General features: G+C 44.2%; 1 protein-coding gene across 16 annotated transcripts in view; it reads right to left on the minus strand.

The window, feature by feature from the left end:
- Positions 1 to 19,911, minus strand: part of MACF1 (microtubule actin crosslinking factor 1) — a 333,619-nt gene that overhangs the window by 174,488 nt on the left and 139,220 nt on the right. For all 16 annotated transcript variants that reach the window (XM_073902865.1, XM_073902863.1, XM_073902864.1 and 13 more), the window contains exons 4-5: positions 16,955 to 17,032; positions 13,367 to 13,459 (exon numbers count right to left, since the gene is read on the minus strand). In XM_073902865.1, the coding sequence (XP_073758966.1) occupies positions 13,367 to 13,459; positions 16,955 to 17,032 (171 nt within the window). The remainder of the gene's footprint in view (positions 1 to 13,366; positions 13,460 to 16,954; positions 17,033 to 19,911) is intronic.

The following is a 19,911-nucleotide window of genomic DNA, read 5'->3' on the forward strand; positions in this document are numbered from 1 at the left end:
TGGTCCATTATCTAGAATTGATTTCCACTAGGAGTTCCTTAAAATTTGACACTCCAAACTTTCTGACAATCTCACGCTTAATTATAAGCATGTTTCCTAAAACATTATGGTGCCTCCAAACTTCAACTTTAATGCCAATGGTATCAAAAGAGCAATCAGTTCAGCAAAACTGCTCTGCATCCATTCCAAACAAAGACAAGAGCTCAAGTACTCGTACACTCCACCGCAGCAGCCTCCGCTGCTTTCCTTCCCAACTCCTCTCCCCTCCCCACCCCACCACCACACACATTCTTGGCCTCTTGCCCAACCATATAATAAGTATTTTCAATGGCCACATGTCCCTCTAGCTGTTGGGAGTTTCTAAACTCTGCAATAACAAAGGGCACTGACATGAGCCTATCCGTGGAGCAAATTCATTCCCAAAGAGGACATTTCAAGCACAGATCAAGAACAAGAGACTGTGTCTCTACTCAGCCTCATGCTGTCAGGTGGTAAGTGGGGCACCATACATAGGCCACATCCCTGCTCTGCAGACACCAGGGCAGCTGGCCACAGCCAGAGCAAGGAAAATGCCCTACTTCATCTCCCACCTTTTGCTGCTCTCGTTTCCTAAAGTTTTTATTTCTTCTGCTGCAGAAGCTGACATGCCAACAAAAGTTCTTCAATCGTTGGTGATTTAAAACTTCAGTCACCCGGGAGGGGCACCTGGGTGGCTCAGTTGGTTAAGCGGCTGCCTTCGGCTCAGGTCATGATCCTGGCGTCCCGGGATCGAGTCCCTCATCGGGCTCCCTGCTCAGCAGGAAGCCTGCTTCTCCCTCTGACCCTCCCCTCTCTTGTGCCCTCTCTCTCTCAAACAAATAAAACTTCAGTCACCCACACAATCACACACTTACATGCCAGACCCTGGGCTGGGTCCTCTTCCCCCCTCAGTGTCCAGATCTCTTGAATGCCTCCCTGCTCCTAGACCTAAAAAGCATTCACAGCACCCACCACATTCACCACGGCCACCTATGCCTCAATATATACCTCACAAACAAAAATCTGTTCAAGTCATAAACAAGTCCAATCAGAACACAAACTTTTTCTAGCCTTGAACCTTCAAACTACCCTAACCCCCCTCTCTGGAGTAATCTCCAGATAATTCTGTGTGCCTATCCTCTAATGCTTGAGTTAGGAACCAAAGGAGGATCAGCCCTCTCCACCTGTGCGAATATTGGAGGGGTGTTGTCATTAGCAGTGTCCCCGCAGGAGGAGGATTACATCAGCTCATAAGAACATCACTCTCTAGGGAAGCAGAACAATCACGTCGGTGAGAACTGTCTCACCCCGAATCCCTTCAACACTTTCCACGCCTTCCACACTCACTTAGGAGATGCAGCCAGGCCTCCCCTCGTCCTTTGTACTACACCACAACTTCCTGCAGCAGGGAAGCTGATAAACAGACCTGCCTGAGAAAGTTAAGTGCTACCTAGCACTGCACGTTGAAAGATAACTCCACCAGATAGCTAGAGCAATTATGCTGTGTGGTTACCCGGAATCAGGGATTCCCCAGAGACAACAAAAGACTTGGTTTCAAGCATCACGGGGCAGACCTGAAATAGACTCCGTTTGCCAAACCCAGGCACTAACTCCCGGTACGCGGCACAGGTAAGCTTGAGAAGTAGCACCAAGATCCTCACTGTTTAGCACACTCCACTTTAACAAGTTTGAGGGCCAGAAATCCAAACGTGAACGTAGCCCACCCACCTCCTCCAGACCCCACAGTGGGGTGTGACTTGCCTCCAAAGAAAGGGTGCCATCCTCTTCCGAGAAGGATGTGGAGCTCTTTTCAGGTTCTGTGTCTCTAAGTTGGACCCCATGTAAATGTGGCCCGTCACTGCCATAGCCAGAGGAGGAGGGCAAAACGCTCGCAGTCCTGCCGCTGATGGATAAATCACTCTGAGAAGTAGGCAGTCTGAGACCCTGGGGGGGCACTCGACCCACATGGGGGGCTTCTGTACATCTGTGGCCTCTCGACGGGTCCAGTGGGGATGAAGGAACAGAAGGCTCTGCAATCCAGGAACCTGTGTGAGGGGCACTGCCAAGAGCCGTGGTTCCTGCCCCCACAGGCCAGCCCTCTGAAAGGTGGTCTTGAGCCCCTGCGACGGCAGGGTGGTCCGTCCTGGGGAAAGTGCTGCTCCGAAGTCCAAGTGGAGCCCCTCCTTTCCCCCCTGCAGTCTCCCCTTGCAAAGCCAGCAGCACAGCCCTGCTACTGCATGATGCTGGCCTCGGAAATTCCACCAGCTGGCTCACTGACTTCTCACAGTTCCTTTCCGCTGGGTTATCTAGCAGGTGAGCGATGACAGTCATCCCCTCTTCCAGGGAATCCCAGACCCCTCTGGCAACCGATGACTCATTCTCTAACAAAAGGTGAGCAGTCTGGATCTCCCCTTGGAATCTCTCCTTCACCTGCACGATCATCCCCTGGTCACCCACCCCTGAGCTGGGGGCCGAGTTCTGAGGCAGTGAAATGTCTAGGGGGGGATGCTCTACCCCTCCCGCTCCTTCCTCCTTTTGGAGACTCACTGTTAACTTCGGTTGGGTTTCCGTCTCTTCAATGACTCTGGTTCCTTCCAAGGGTTCTTCCTCATGAGACACCTCTGGAGTAGGGGTTTTCTTCCCCCTCCACTTCCTTTTGAACCGAACCCTTTTCTTAGGAGATATGGGAGCCTTCTCAGGAATAGCTAGTGAATCTTTCGGCTCCTTAACACAGCCCAGTGAATTTCCCATCGCCTTCCTCTCCTAGTCTCATCAAAAACGCAGCTAAGCCAGTCCTGGTATCCCAGAGAAATCCCAACGTTGGCTTCATCGGATTCGATGCACATTTAAAAACATGCACTATGCCGGCAATCCCTCCAATTCTTTCTCCCTCCCTCCCCGCCTCTCTGTCTCTCCCAGCCGCTGCCGATTCAGACAGCCATCTTACAGGCTCAGAGCTGCAACAAGACAAATTCAAAGCATCTCACTGCAGTTCAGAAATCACTTGACCTAAAAGCAGACAGAAACCGGATTGGCTGCAGCTTCCTCTCTCCAAATATGAGGTAATTGGAGCACTGCCCTCAGAAACACAAACAGAAAGCAAAAAGGAGCTAGAAACCAGGGGAGGGGAAAACCTATGGAGGGTGAGGAGGAGGGGGTGGGATGTAAGAGTAAAGGGAAAAGGGAGGGGAAAGGAGAGAGGCCATGGAAGAAGGTAACGTGAAGGGAGGAGGAGGAGGGAAAGCAAACCAGCCCACTGCTACCAGCCGGGCAGGGAACGGCCAAGAAGAACCAGGACAGGGAATGCTGCCATTATCGCTGCCCCCAGACTCTGAAAGGGAAGAGATTTCAAATGGTTGTGCCAGGATGTCCAAAAGAAAATATCAAGCAATGTACATATATGTTCAAATTTTTCAGGTCAGAAATAATAAAATTACTTTAAACAAATTAAACCTGAAGAGAGACCGGAGCTTACTCCTCACAGTTAAGACAACAGGCTTTAAAGATCTAACCTCCTATAGCATTTATTTCCCTCCTCCTTGCCTTCCCCCTAAGAGAGAAAGACAGAAGAGAGAGAGAGCAGAGAGATCTGTTAATTCTGTTAGCCAACGACACAGAGAAGACACTCAGAAATCGGTTTTGAGTATTGTGTAAGGAAGCTCTGTAAAAAAGGATACGGCTTCCAAATAAAACAGAGATGCTCCACCTCTGTGAACAATAGTTGGCACAAATGTTCAACAGTAATTACTGATGCTGCCGGCTAACATTCTTTTCAGCATTTGTTATGTGCCAAGCACTGTGCTAAGCTATGCATGCATCACCTCATTTCATTCTGTCGGCAACCATATGAGGTCAAAATTACTATTTTACAGATAAAGAAACGGAGGTTTAAGAAAGTTGATTAATTTGCTTGGGGCTACACAGCTAGTAAGTGGCAAAGCCCCATGTTATACTACATTCTAACTGCAGCAGGGATGAGTCTGTCCTCAATTAAGTAAAACAGGAAGATACCCACTGTTCTGAATTGTCAACTAGACTCACATGGGCCAAGGGCTCAAACAGATAACACTGGGCTATTGGAAGTGAGAGAGGAAGTTGCTAAAATGAGGCCCAGATGGTTTTTACTCAAGTTGCAGTAGGGCAGGAAGTCTGAATTAAAGTCTTAAAAGTTGGATTCAAAAATCACCCTGGTACATCAATGGGATTCGCCCACCCCAATTTTTAGTACAGTGTCTGACAGATGAGACACCACCACAACCCAAGGGGCTCTGGATGGCGTGGAAAGCCGTTGTATGTGTTTCTTCCCTACTGCCACCATTTATTCTATACCAAAAGGATCCAGACCACACAGCAAAGGGAAATAGCCTGCCTGGCTCTATGTGAGCCCTACCCAACCTCTCCTGGAGTCCTGAAAAATGCCCTCCACAGAAGGAAAGCAATAAGACACCCTAAAGCAACAGCTCCTACATGACTGCTCCTGAGACCCTGCACCCATCTGCCTCCAGGCAGTAGGTTTCTCCCCAAGCCTTTCCCTACAGCTGAGCGCGAAGTGGCAGCACCATCTTATGGTGATCATAAACCACAGCAAGAAACCAGACAAGGACACTAGCATGGGAGAGAAACTCACTCAGACCATAGGAAATCATTTAATCAGCAAAAAACCCTGACATTACAATACAATTCTCTAGGCAGGCACCAGGCCTTCATTCCTCCAACAAAGAGAACTGGAATTATGGAACTTTCCAGATGCACACCCCAAGGCCCAAGCTTGAATAAAATTCATGAAATCCAAGCAAACCAAATTCCTGAAACTGATCAACTCCAGGGCAAGAGAGACAGCTGCTTAGTCCGACGGCTGCTGACAGACAGGCCTGACAGAACCTAGTATATTTATTTCTAGGAGCCTTTTCTTTTTTCAACTTCTTGCATATGTTGGTCAAATCAGGCCTTCATTTCCTTCTGCTCCAAAGGAAAACTGGCCTCAGGAAGGAGCAGAGCTTTCAGTAAAGTAGGCCTAGGTTCAAATTCCCAGCTCTAGGAACTTGGTAGCTAAGTAACTAACTACCTGTAAAATGTGGCTACTACCACCGTGTAAGGGGGTGAGCGAGGGCTGATGAGATAACCCCTATAAAGACACTGCGGGCTCGGTGCCCGGTCTATAGTAAATCCCTCTGCTTCCCATTTGTTACTTAAGCCCCAAGATAGGAAACACTCTACTATCACCACCACTAGGGTCCTAATATACTCTCTTTCTTGACTAGGTTCTAAGGAAAGTAGATACATTCTAAGGTCCAAAGTTTGGGTGCTTTTCTTTTCTTTCTTTTTTTTTTTTTAAGATTTTATTTTTTTAAGCAATCTCTACACCTAACACGGGGCTCGAACTTACAACCCCGAGATCAAGAGTCACATGCTCCACAGACTGAGCAAGCCAGGTGCCCCAGGGGCTTGTTTTACTTCACAGGGGCTCTGGTCCACTATTTCACTAAGTAACTCTGATCACCAAGACCTCCCCCTGGACCTTGTTCTCATCTCGCCTGAGCTCTGAACACACGGCCTGCTGCCTTCTGGAAAAGCAGCCGACTAGGGGTGACTAGGGCACAGACATTCTGCAGGTCTTCTGCTTTGGCTTTTTCTAATTAACTGTTTACTGCCTACAGCTCTCCCATGGAGAAAGCCGGAGTGAATGAGCTCATTCTCATTCCACAAACATCAGTGGTGCCTCATCTATATGCCAAGTACCAAGTGCCATAAAATACACAAAAATGTAAACCTCGCATCTACCAGCTAAAACCACTTTTCACCTTAACTCCCTGAATTTTTTTTTTTAATTTCAGAGTGCTAGATGTATCCTGGTAGTTAATAAACATTTGAGAGTTGGAAAGCTAATTTTGTCAGATTCTGACGTTGAAGAACTTAACTTTTAGAAAAACTGTAAATCCTAACATTAAAACAGGTTTGGACAAAATCAAGAGACAAGAAATCCTATTATTAGGATCTGAAAGTGTAATCCAAAAATGTCAGTTGGACTGTTTCAGTTGTTCATCTGAACAACCAGCACTGGAAAATGGCCATCACAGTCTATTTATCTGGTTTACCTACCCCACAGCTTTGAGAAGATGAAATACATAAAATATCCATTCACTTAACAAATATTTATTAAGTACCTGTTCTAAGCCAGGCCAAGAAGAGAACAAAAGAGACAAAACCCACTGTTAAGCTGGCATCCTACTGCAGAGATCCAGACAACACATAAACAAACGTTCAAACAGTAGTAGGTGTTACCCAACACAACACTGTGCGTCACACGCTGCTTCTGAGAGTAATTTGGCAAAATAAGGGAAAGTGTATAACCCAGCAATTCCAGTCCAGGTATCTATCCAAACAACCCACTTCCAAAAAAACAAAAATAAAAACAGAAAACAAACAACAACAAAAACCCACCTTCCTATTTGCATACGGACACATGTACACAGATGTTCACTGTAGCAATGAATGCCTTCTTCATACTGGTAAGTAACAGACTACAAATAACAGCTGTGTCACACAGCGGCAGGGGGCTCCACTCACGCTCTAGTCCACATAAATTAGTTACGGTGAACAAATCAGGTCCTCTTTTATCAACACAATAAACCTCAAAAACAAAGTTTAATTTAAAAAAGAAAGGGTATAGAGAAGATAGGATCTGTGTCAACTATAAAAATAGCACATATTGTTTATGAATACTCATCTGTCATAAAGGTACAGAAGCATATATGGAAATGATCTATATCAACTTCGGGACAGTACTGACCCAGGGGATCAGAGGGAGCCAGAAAGTTGGTTGTGTCGGAAATGTTTCATTAGCACCAATAACAGAGATTTATAATGACTAGTTTACCGATCCCCTAACATTTGATAGCTCTACTCTACATTTCTCTTTGGCTTTATATAGCATGTGTCCTTGGTGAGAACAGCTAACAGATACTCAATAATAAAAGACTAGAAAACAGCAATAATACATAACTAGCAAGAGACATGTCATACTCTCTCTGAAGCAAGACAAGGATAGTGGAGGGGCGCCTGGGTGGCTCAGTTGTTAAGCGTCTGCCTTTGGCTCTGGTCATGACTGGGCTCGAGCCCCACATCGGGCTCCCTGCTCAGCGGGAAGCCTGCTTCTCCCTCTCCCACTCCCCCCGCTTGTTCCTGCTCTTGCTACCTATCTCTCTGTCAAATAAATAAAATCTTAAAAAAAAAAAAAAGAAAAAAGACAAGGATAGTGGAGCCTCCATGTAACTCTTTTATCAGCCAGTCAAAAGCTCTGCAAGCAGGGAACCCTTCCCCAAGCTCCTAAACACGTGGCTAATATAGACAAACATCAAGCCATCAAGAACAGCAAAGAAAAGGAATTCGCAGTCAGTTGCATTGAGAAGATACTCTGGCAGCAGAGCTTCCCTCTACAAGAAGACAAAATAGTTGTTCAGCTATGCTGAAATAACGAACAGAGAAAAGCAGGTAGCCAATATGCGTGCAGAAGACACGAAACCAAAAGTATTTTATCTTCTTCTTTTTTTTTTTTAGATTTTATTTGACAGAGAGAGAGAGAGAGCGAGAGCAGGAACACAAGCAGGGGGAGTGGGAGAGGGAGAAGCAGGCTTCCCGCGGAGCAGGGTGCCCGATGTGGGACTCGATCCCAGGACCCCGGGATCATGACCTGAGCCGAAGGCAGACGCTTAACGACTGAGCCACCCAGGCGCCCCAAGTATTTTATCTTCTAGTGAAACTGGTAACAGGGCAGAGAACAGTGAGCTAAGTCAAAAGCTATGGAAATTATAAGGTCCGTTAATAATTATAACAAGTTGCTACCAATAACTGCTAAGTACTGAGTACATACTGTGCTCCATCTCCCAGCCTCACACCTCCCTGATTCTTTAAATCTCCATCATTTTATGTGCACCTCTTCTCATTTCCCTGAATTATTCAGTTGCACCTGGACTGAGTCTGTGTCTAGTTTACTTTGTATCACCCACAGACTCTACTTAGGACCTTGCTCATAGCTGGTCCTTAGTAAATGTTTGTGGAATTCAGTTAAAGAATACATATTCCTGTAAATTAAAACCACAAGAAGACACCATTTCACACCTACTGTGATCGCTATCATCAAAAAGACAGACAATAAATTTTGGCGAGTATATGGAGAAATAAGAGTCCTCACAAACTGCTGATGGGAACGTCAAATGGTATAACCACTCTGGAAGACGGTTTGGCAGTTTCCTAAAAAGTTATACATAAACTTAGCATACAACCCAGCCATTCTCTTCCAAGGTATATATCCACACAAAGACTGGTACTCAAATATTCATATCAACATTATTTATGATAGCCAAAAAGTGAAAACAACCCATGTCCATCAACTGCTGAATAAACAAAATATATTATGTATCTATACCACAGAAGAGTACTCAGCAATAAAAAGGAATAAAATACTGATACATGCTACAACAGAGATGAACCTCAAAAATTTAACGCTAAGTGAAAGAGGCCAGACACAAAAGGGCACATATTCCATGATCCCATTTATGTGAAATGTCCAGAACAGGCAAATCTATGGAGGCCGAAAATAGATGAGTGGTTGCCTGAGGCTGGGGAGGAGAATGGAGGATGGTGGTAAGTGGGCAGGAAGGGTCTTACTGGTAGGATGAAAATGTTCTAACACCGGGTTATGGTGATGGTTGTGTAACTCGTAAAAATCATTGAATTGTATAATGAATATGGGTCAGTTTTATGGTATGTAAATTATACCTCAATAAAGATGTTTGAAAAAAAGAATGTATTTTCCTAAAACAAACAAGCAAAACAATGGCAACCAAAAAGGGGTTTTAAGATGGTTAGGAAACTAACACGGAAGGGGAAGAAGCAGGATGGAGAGAACGGTCCGGAAGCTAGACATCTCTGAGTACACCTCACATTCACTTCAAAATGTCCCTTTGGAACAACATAGATGGTCTATATAATGTGAAATAAAACTGAAAGGTGAGAAAGCAATCCCTAAAAATGCGGAGGCAAATAAAAACAAATGAACCTAATTGTGTCTTGAATTAATGGCTTCACAAAACAGAATTTTTTTCCAAATGACTTTACAATATAATTATTTGTACATCCTCAGGAGATATACCCCAAGGACAAAGAAAACTGCAAAGAAATCACAACCTTCTCAGTAATCATACTGTTACTAACACTGTGATTGTTCTGGTTCAAATACATTACATGTAATATATACATGTGCTTGTACAGACATCTATGGGTGTGTGTATAGGGAAAAGGGAAGAAGTAATATGTTACTATTGTTAGAATCAAGATTTTCAGCATGAGGAAAAGAGATATAAAGTCAAGTAAGTTAAATAAAACTCTATAATTTGGGGGCACCTAGCTGGCTGAGTTGGAAGAGCACGTGACTCTTAATCTCAGAATCATAAGTTCGAGCCCCACATAGATTCTAAAACATAAACAAAGAAACTTAAACTCTGTAATTTAAGTTTGAATGAGATACATCAGTATAAATTCATGATTTTTTAAAAGAGAAAAATACACACATTGGCTAGCTCTGTCCACAGAAAAACTGACCAACCCAGTAGCATTCAGATTGTGGTCAGAATGAGAGTTCCTTGGAGAAATTGCTGATCTCAAGTCTTGGACAGGAAATACACAAAAAGAGTCTGGAACATCTCATCACAAGAAATAAAAGAGATTATCAAAAAGGACTATGGGAGTCATGCCAAAGGACTCAGAGTCAACTTTAGGAAGCTCCCTTTGGTCAAAGATGAAGTTATTTGAATATTAGGAAGAATGATAGTTGTATTTTATTGCAACACATTTAAGTCTATTAAAAACCCGTAAGTCATGGGGCACCTGGGTGGCGCAGGCGTTAAGCGTCTGCCTTCAGCTCAGATCATGATCCCAGGGTCCTGGGATTGAGCCCCGCATCAGGCTCCCTGCTCGGCAGGAGGCCTGCTTCTCCCTCTCCCACTCCCCCTGCTTGTGTTCCCTCTCTTGCTGTGTCTCTCTCTGTCAAATAAGTAAATAAAATCTTTAAAAAAAAAAAAACCCATAAGTCATAAGTGATACTAAGGAAAAAGAAAGAAGAAAGTAGCTTTCATTTGTCATTTTTGGAGAATTTTAGGGAACCAATTAATTATACTGAAAACTGGTAAACAGAGGGAAAGATGGGAGCACTGATCTTTGGATCTCCCCTTTCCTATAGGAGATACCTCTCAGGGTAATTGATGAGGTGAAGTTCTTTACAGAAGTACTCCAGCTAAATAATGAAGATGGAATGAAAGTACTTGAGTAGCACCATTCTGCAACTTCTAATGAACTAGCAACGATGATCAGTAGTTAGGTGAACAGCTAACTACTATACGGTGAACAGCTAACAGGGAATGGATGGGTCAGGCTGATAACAGCTGAACCCACATGTGCCTCCCGATATGCAGAAATAGGCATATACAACTCAACACTACTATCCTGGCCTTCCACATCCCCCAAAAAGGAACCTGAACGGTACTGAGCCTCAGGTCTAGATCTAAACCACCAGATTATAAGCAATACAACAGAGGGATGGAGGATGTTGTTTTAAAATCATCCCAGAGATGCCATCAGCATCTTTATAAACCTTAAAGGACAAAAGACCTGATTTCCTCAATGAATTGCAAGGTGAGGGCGGAGGAGGGAGGAAAGGGAAATTTTAATGCAATATGTAGACTTTGCTGGGATTCTGATTCAAAGAAACCAACTGTTTTTGTTTCTTTAATGAGGTAATTGGGGAAATCTGAACACCAAATACTTGATGATTTTAAGAAATTATTGTTTTACAGTATTATAATCTTTAAATTAAGAATCCCTATCTTTCAGAGATACACATATATGTACCAATGAAATTACATGAAGTTTGGGATTTCTTTCAAGATAACCTACTGGGGTTTGAGGAGTGGGTTAGGATACAGATGAAATAATATTGGCCATGAGTTAAGAATTGTTGAGCTAAGTGATGGGTATATGGTAGTTCTTCATACTATTTTCTCTACTTCTATAAATGTTTGAAAGTTTTTGTAAGAAATTTTTAAAGAAAGAGAGAGTAAGCATTTTCCTGATGGAGGTGCTCAGGAAAGGAACAGTTCCATTATCCACATCTCCTCTGATCCAGCAAAGTGTTGATTAACTAATTCAGTTTTTATTCCTTGGCCCATGAGTCTCTCTTTTAAAAAGAGATTAAGTTGCAGTCAGGGTACACAGAGACACAGTAGATAGAGTCCTCTCACCTCACACCCAGGAGACCAACACTGGGCACTCAGAGTGAGGACAGGTTTGTAGCAAAAATACAAATGACCAAAACAGTTTCTCTAAAAACAAACAAATAGACAAACAACCAAAAAAAAAAAAAACCCACCCAAAAAACAAAAAACTCCTGTGTTCATAAGGCTTTCCAGGGGGTAACTCTAGTCTTCCATGAAAGCTCAACAAAGTTCTTGTTCCCACCCTGCTAAGGCACCCTTGCCAAGTTCATGTTCCTAGTTATCCCTATATCCAAAGCATGCCTGAAGACACTCTGTGGTTGCAGAAAAACGCATGTTACTTCCACACTTTCCAGACTGCCAGCACTGCCTCCGAACCAGAGCCCCAAGAAATAAGCCCCAAACTCAGAATTTTCTCGGGTTAATTGGGAATTCTGGGACACCTGCTGTTCTGCTGGTAACCAGAAGGTGGCACTAGTGCCCCAACTAGGCCATCATAGCCACTTCAGCCCCTGGAGTCAGAGCCTTGAGTTATTTATATTAGCCTTCTTTTCTTACCTGCTCAAGAAGTGCTCCCTCTAATCTATCAGCTTCATAAACAGCAGCTGTGTATGGGAGAGCTGTCTGAGAAACAGCTTTGTTTGGCTGGGCTAAAATGACTCAAGACGGTCTTTTTATAAAAATAAGGCTGTTCTTTCCCCATAGCAATCCAGACTTGGAAAGGATTTGCCCTCTTAGGAAGCGGGCAGCAACAAGAAGGCAGTGTGACCAGGTGAACACTACCACATGCCACTGCTCTTGAGTATGATGGAAGCAACACTTGTGCTCACAAGCACATATACAAACCGGCTGCTAAGGTGCTTGCTATGGACTGTTTGTGTCCCCTCAAAATTCGTGTTGAAGCCCTAACCCACAAAGTGATATATCTGGAGGCGGGGGCCTTTGGGAGGTGATTTGGTTCAGGTGAGGTTATGAGAGCAGAGTCCCCATAATGGGATGAATGCCCTTTTAAAAGGATGCAGAGACAGGAGATCTCTTTCTCTGAACCCGTTCACCAAGGGAAGGTCATGTGAGGAGCTAACCAGGAATAGGAGCCCCCACCAAGAACCTGCCCATGCTGCACCCTCATCTCAGACTTCCAGCCTCCAGAACCATAAGAAAAAGTGTTTGTTGGTTAAGCCACCTAATCCATGGCACAGGCACACCTCGCTTCATTGTGCTTCACTTTACTGCAATCTGAAGATACCGCATTTTTTACAAATTGCAAGTCTGTGGCAACCATGCGTCAAGCCAGTCTCCATGCCATTTTTTCCAACAGCATTTGCTCACCTCGTGTCTGGGTCCCATTTTGGTAGTTCTCCTAATAGTTCAAGATTTTTCATTATCTCTGTTATGGTGATGTGTGATCAATGATTATGACTCACCGAAAATTCAGATGATAGCATTTTTTAGCAATAAAGTATTTTTTAAATTAAGGTCTGTACACTGTTTTTCTTTTTTTTTTAGATATAATGCTATTGCACACTTACAGACTATAGTATAGTATAAACATAACTTTTATATACACCAGAAAACCAGAAAATTCACCTGACTTGCTTTACTGTGGTGGTCTGGAAGCAAACTGGCAATATCTCTAAGGTGTGCCTATATTTCATTATAGAAGCCCACAGTGACAAAGGCAGTGCTATAATTAACCAGGCTTGTTTTAAGATCATTAGAGATGAGGAAAAGTCTGCATCAAAGCAGGATTATAAGCCTTCACTTCACCCTTCTAAAGCATCAAACCCTCCACACTCTGAGTCCCCAAAGAGCCTAGTCATCGGAGCAGACCTCTAACAACCTGACTGCCAACAGGCAAGACAAGTGAAAAAATCCCATTTCAGCATGCAAATGAGCAGGAAGTCCTGGGTTTAGGCTACAACAGCTCTGTCTCCAGGCCACTCCCACTCTCACCCATGTTCACAGCCACGCACAGAGAAGGAAGGCTAGGTGCTCGGCCCATGGAAGGCCGTACTGCTTCCAGCTCTTTCTAGGCAATGTCCAAGCCAAGCAACAGTGACCCCAAACTTCATAGGCCCTACCTGGAAGTGCAAAATAATGGTCCAGATCAGGCCCAGGGTCAGCTTGGGGTTGCCATCCGTGATGTCGTCATTGCGAATATTCACTAGTTTCACCTGGAAAAGAAAGAGGCTGATCTCAGAGCTCTGGGAATTTTTATTGTGATTTCATTTTTATAGATATTCATCATTATATACATTTAAACTGACTCTGTGTGTGTGCGTGTGCAGACAGTTCTATGAGTTTCAACATCTGTATAGATGTGGGTAACTACCACTACAATCAGGATAATGGAAGAGTGCCCTTATCCCAAAAAGGTGACTTCATGCTGCCCCTCTGTAGTCACACCTGCCCCCACCCTAATTCCTGCCCCCCATTGATGCGTTCCCAGTTTTACTTGTTCTAGAATGTTGTATGAATAGAATCATATAGTATGTAAGGTTCTGATACTGGCTTTTTTTTTTCCCCACTCAGCATAATATCCTTGAGATCTCCATCCTCACTGTTACATATATCAGTAGTTTGCTCCTTTTTATTGCTGAGTATTTCATTGTATCAACAGACTAGGCTGCGTTTACCCATTCATCCACTGAAGAACATTAGAGTTGTTTTTAGTTTGGGACAATAATGAATAAACCTCCTAGGTTCGTGAGCATATGCTTTCATTTCTACAGGATAAATTTGCAGGCGTGGGACCACTAGGTCATATGGTATATGTTTAGCTTTATAAGAAACTGCCAAACTATTTTCCAGTATGATTGCACCAATTTGCATTCCCATCAGCAAGGCAACCTTGTAAGCACATGGTATCCTGAGTTGCTTTTTTATTAAATCATTGCAGCCCTGACTTTTTTTCTTTGTTTTTTCCCTGGGAGAGAGGGTGGCAAGCTCTTCTCCCTTTACCCATCCTTGGCCTGCTCCCACTTCCATTTTCCCTCCTCTGTTGAAGATATCCACACCTGCCCAAGCCTCTACTAGCATCTGCTTTTACCCATAAAATCTCACTCCAACAACACAATGTGCATAGACACATAGGCCCTATCCCCCACTGGGTGGCCGACCGACCCACGTGCTGGAAACTGAGAGATTTCCTGGATTGTGGGACTTTCAGTGCTGAAACTGAGAGGATACCAGGAAAACCAGCTCAGCAAGTCTCTTTTGTCACACCCTCACCGAGTTCCTGTTCAATTGTGACAAACTGTCCTTGAGCTGTCCTCCCTGCATCTCTTCAACTGAACTGAAATCTATGTGTCTCTAAAGAGCTCTAGTGACCTCGAACAAGCTTCACTTCTTCCCTACATGAACAGTGACCTGGTACTACAGACTAAATGCTTGTGTCCCTCCAAAATTCACGTTAAATCCTAACACCCAATGTGACGGTACTTGGAGGTAGGGAGGTGATGAAGTCATGAGGGAGATGCCCTCACAAATGGGAATGGTGCCCTTGTAAAAGAGAGCCCAGAGAGCTCCCTTGCCCTTCCGCCAGGGGAGGACACAGCCAGAAGACTGCAGACCACAAGCCAGAAAACAGGACCTCGCCAGACACCAAATCTGCCTGTAGCACCTTGCTCTTGGACTTCCTGGTCTCCGGAACTGCGAGAAACACATTTCTCCTCCTTATAAGCCACCTTGTCACTAGTAGCTTTGTTATAGCAGCCTGAACAAAGCCACCTCTATCTCCAGAAGGAGAAGCTGCCCTTCTAGATTGAGAATAGCTTCCTAATCCTCATCACTGACCCACGGTTGGTCGGCTGCAGTATCGGTCAGGTCCACCTTCCGCAGTCTCACTTCCAGCAGCTTGCCTCCTCCATTCCGAAGTACCTTCCAATCTCTCCTAACTCTTGACGACTTTAACACCTAACTCCTAAACTGGTGATCTTAGTACTCATCTCAATGACCCAAATATCACCCTATCTGCACAATTCGTGTACCTTCTCCATTTTGAGGACTTTTGCTTTTACTCTACTTTGGATACCTACACAACCACAGCTTGGACCTCCCCATTACCAAGAGCTGCTCTAGAGTTCGCCCTGCCCTTCTCTGAGTCTACTGTTCTTATCTGCACGTATTTTCATTTGATCATAGTAACCCAATCTACCCTTCGTCCTTATTTAGACGTGTAGCTAATCAATTCTTCTCAATCGACCTTGGCTATTAAGAACCCCCAGGTTCCCTTCAGCTCCACACACAGATATTTCCAATCTTGTTTTCTCCACCACACTAAACACTGCCTCTAATTCTCCCACCACTTTTCATTTGTCAATTTATTTCAACAAATATTTATTAAGTGTCAATTATGGACCATTCACTATAACAGGTGATGAAGATAAAAATGTTAAGTAAGATCCTGTTCCTGGCCCTCACAGGGCCTACATAACATGACAGCAAACAGAGAAATAATAAAGTAGTAGATGTTATATTGGGACTAAACTGCTCTGGGAGCAAAGAGAAGGAGAATTTCCCAAGTTAATGAGAACTACTGATAAAAGTGAAAAAAATTAACTCTAAAAATATGCATACCATTCAACGTCAGCTTGTCCCGAGCTATTGCTCGTGGCTAGACCCATCTCTTTCACATGGCTGGCTCTAAGCAGACGAACTCTCGGAACCCCTTGTCCATCTTCCTTTCTGCCACACACCACCCCTGCATCGTCATCCCTCCCTCCTTCCTTCTCCCTGTATCTCAGAGAAAGGGGCATTTTCCTTTTCTTTTTCAAAGATAACCACACCAGCTGTGCTCAGGATCTCATCCCCAATTCCTGGACTTGGTTCCATCCATCAGGAAGTGGGGAGGAAGGGGAGAAACAGCATGGGTTGTGGCAGGATTACTGAACTCCAATGGCAGGAGACCTGGATGAAAGTCCCAGCTTGGCTCCAGCTTGTGTGCTTTGGGGCAGGTCACTTCACCCGTCCAGATCTCAGTTTCTTATCTAGGAGATGCAAAAACTGGGCTGGTACCTCTCTATGGCATCTCCCATGGCTAAAATTTTATCACTCGGTACTCCTCCTCACTCTCATTTCTGTCTGCCTCTCTTCACTGGCTTCTCTTCCTATGTCCAAAAACATGTTGAAAACTTCTTTTTTCCCCTCCTATATCCAGGCCCACTAAACTCCAAGTGCTTTTCTGCTCTATTCAGACTGTTCTCCTAAGTCACTGATGCTTGGTGGCTCGGACCTTTCCCTCAGACCTGATGTGGTGCCAACACAGCGGCCAATTCTGACCAGTCCCTCCACTACTTTTCAGGATCATGTAGCCTTCTGGTTTTCCCTCTTCCTGGACGATGTACCTTTCTTCCTACCTTCTTTGCTGATTTAACTTTCCACCTTTCTTTTGACCTCCACCTAAGGTGAGTCTGTAAAGTTCAATCTTTGGCATCTTGCTCTTCTCTCTTAACACTGTCCCACTCAGGAAGCCCACAGGCTCTACGCAAGGATGACCAAATGATTTGTTTAACCATAACGCAACTGCTCACTAGCAAGTAAGACTCAGACCGGGCCAGTCAGATGCAGCAATTACCAAGGGCCCACTAGGAGCGCTGAGAACATCCGTTAGGTGGGGACTCAATGCCAGCATCCCGGGGCAGAATAGGGAAAGCATGGGTTCATCTTACCTGCCGCTGCTTTAGGAAGTCCAGGGCAATCTGCACGTTCTGCAGCCTGTGAAAACGCATCCTGCCCTTCTCCCGGGGCTGCAAACAAACAAAAAGAGATGTTAATTTTAGCTACACCAATTTACCCATGCAGACCCCAGTCCTTTTTCATTTCAGGGACTAAAAGATCACAAAGAATTCCTCGTGGTGGAACCCAGCCATGGGAGCATTACCCAAAGCACCCCTTAATGGTGGGACCTGTGTGTGTTTCGCCATACTCTCCGAGGCCTCCAAAACACTGCTTACCACTATGCCTCCCGTGAACACAGTGTGCTCTGACTCCTAATGCTGAACCAGTGCCACGGCTTCTCCACAGGTCCTTCTGTAGCCACAGAAGGCAGAACCTGATTCTGAATGTGCAGGTAATGGGAACAAACCCTGGCTCTATGGCTCCTCAAATCACAGTTAAATGCTATTTTAAAGGAAGGTGGGAAGTCCTAATTGCATACTGCACAGTAATAGAACCAACTTTATTAAAAACCTGGCAAAAGAAGCTAGAGGTAGCCAATTTTAAACCATGGCATGAAGAGTTATATATGCTCAATAAACAGGTGAAAAAATTAAAAAATGAGACAAAAATCAGGAAGAAATCTATTTTCCAGGCACAGAGGTGTCCATTTAGGAAAGCCACTTTTACCTTAGTATGAAATACCAAGAGCAATGAAAACCTTGGTGAGGTAGGACTGTTCAACATGATATTCCAAAGAAAGGTATTTTTTGCTAGTCACTTAGTCCCAGATGTCAGACGAGCCACAGGAGAGAAGCTCATCTCCATCCTCTGGTACCTCTGGTGCCCAGTCCACAGCTCAGCTATTATCCATCCAAAAGTGCTTGAAATCCATTTGCCCAGTGAGAACATGCAGGGATGGCTATCTACCTCTGGCACCTTTTCTCCTGCTCATTTTCCAACATTGCTTTTATTTTACTAAAATTGGGCCTGAGACAACACTCTCACTAGATTATATATATATACACACACAATTCATTTATAAATGTCAAAGTGGTACTAATTAAAGGCTGATGAATAATAAGGCAGCTGTGTGGCAGGTGCTTGCAAAGAGGAAACACTGCCCCGGGCTGAACAAAAAGTAACCCAACACATGTAAAGATAAGGGTAGAAGCATCTCTTTGGGAGCCCCCAACACTTCTAAACAACACTCCCACACAGGGATAATCTGCAGAGATGTTGAGGCCTCTCTGGGCAAAAGGATATCTTCTTACATCAAAGGTTTAGGAAAAATCTTTCTAGCAAGAACCTCTTTTTCAGTCATTTCAGCTAAACTACCTGTGAACATGGCTTTGAGGATGACAGAGCCTGTGAAACTGAAGAGTCTAAGGCAATGGGCAGGGAGATCGAGGAGGTAGAAAAATGACTTTAAGAAGACCGGAAATAGGGATACTGCCTAGCCCCTGTTTCTGAAGAAAGATTATGGGGTATAATTTAGGGCCTGCAAGCAGGAAATGCCCTTCTTACACACTCTTATCTTTACTCCTCGGTACTCCCCACCAAAAATAAATACCCTAAGAGCATGCAAGTTAAAATCACTGTCCTTTACAGCAACTAGAGATATTATTGACCAAGGCAGAGTATCTCCATGCAGTGAGTGGATTGCAAACAACAGGCTGTTTTGAAAACAAATGACATGGTGTGTGGTGAGAACCTGGAGGCTAGAGGTGGAGAGAGAGTAAGAGTTAGTCTGAAGTGTGGAGCCAAGAGCAATTAACTGTCATGCCTTCAACTAAACTTTGCACAGTTCTGCAATCCAGACTCAGACAACACAGCAAGGCCACCAGAAGGCTATGGGTCTCCAGGTCAAAAAGGCACTTGACACCTCCAAACACCATGATTCTTTTAGTGCCAACCACTCTCAGATAAGCAAAACAATCCCCACTCCAGGATCATCTAACAGTGGCAAGAGGCACAATTAGTTTTAACCACTTTCTTTGGGACCCAAATTCCCAGGTGCAGAGGGAAGAAGGTGGTTGGTAACTGAACTACCTGGAGACCTTGAGAACCTCAGACTCTCTGATGGCCCTGCAGTGCCAGCTGGGATCCTGGCATCCCCAGGAGGACCTACTACATCATCATCATCTTCCTCCTCCTGCTCCTCGCTGTTTGTATGGCGCCAGGAGGGCATGCTCACGAGACGGAGGGTCTTCAGCCCTGCTGGCTCCTTTGGCCACCAACCAAGGCAAAGATAGGACAGAGTAACAGGAAATTCACAACACAAAAATGAAAAGTAAATGAATGCAACATTTAAAAAAAAAAAAAGGGAAAATAAATATGAAAATACCCTCCCACCTCCCAAAACATGCAAAACCAGATCACACGGTTATACTGAACACTTAGGTTGAAACACATCTTCAGGGAGCCTGCATGGCTCAGTTAAGCATCTGACTCTTGATTTCGTTTCAGGTCATGATCTCAGGGTCCTGGGATCGAGCCCCGTGTCTGGCTCTGCACTCGGCGCGGAGTCTGCTTCTCCCTCTCTCTCCCTCTTCTCTCCCCCCGCTCTCTCCACCCCCATCTCAAATAAATAAAATAAAATCTTGGAAAAAAAAAAAAGGAAAAAAAGAAACACACCTTCAATTCTCCATGGCCACCCACCCTCTCTTTTTGTGAATCAACTAAAGGAGAAAGAGATTGTGAGAATAAACATGGAAGAGATATTTGGATGGTTCTCAGTGAAAAGATGATACCCTATGAATATCTCCATAAACAATCTGCAGGTTTTCAAAGTTAGGCAAAGAAATTAGATCAGAGTGTTTTCAGGCTGTTTTGTAAGCAATGTCACAGAAAGAATCACTTTCAATATAAAAATCACTACGAGTTCATCAGATATCCCAGCCAAAATGCCCCAAATGTAACTTTGTGAGTGCTAAAGAATAAAGTCCAGCAATGTGAAAGTGACATTTTG

The sequence above is a fragment of the Callorhinus ursinus genome, unplaced genomic scaffold (genome assembly GCF_003265705.2).
Source record: "Callorhinus ursinus isolate GAN/ISIS: 27379988/994484 unplaced genomic scaffold, GSC_fseal_2.0 scaffold18, whole genome shotgun sequence".
Classification (NCBI taxonomy): Eukaryota; Metazoa; Chordata; class Mammalia; order Carnivora; family Otariidae; genus Callorhinus; species Callorhinus ursinus.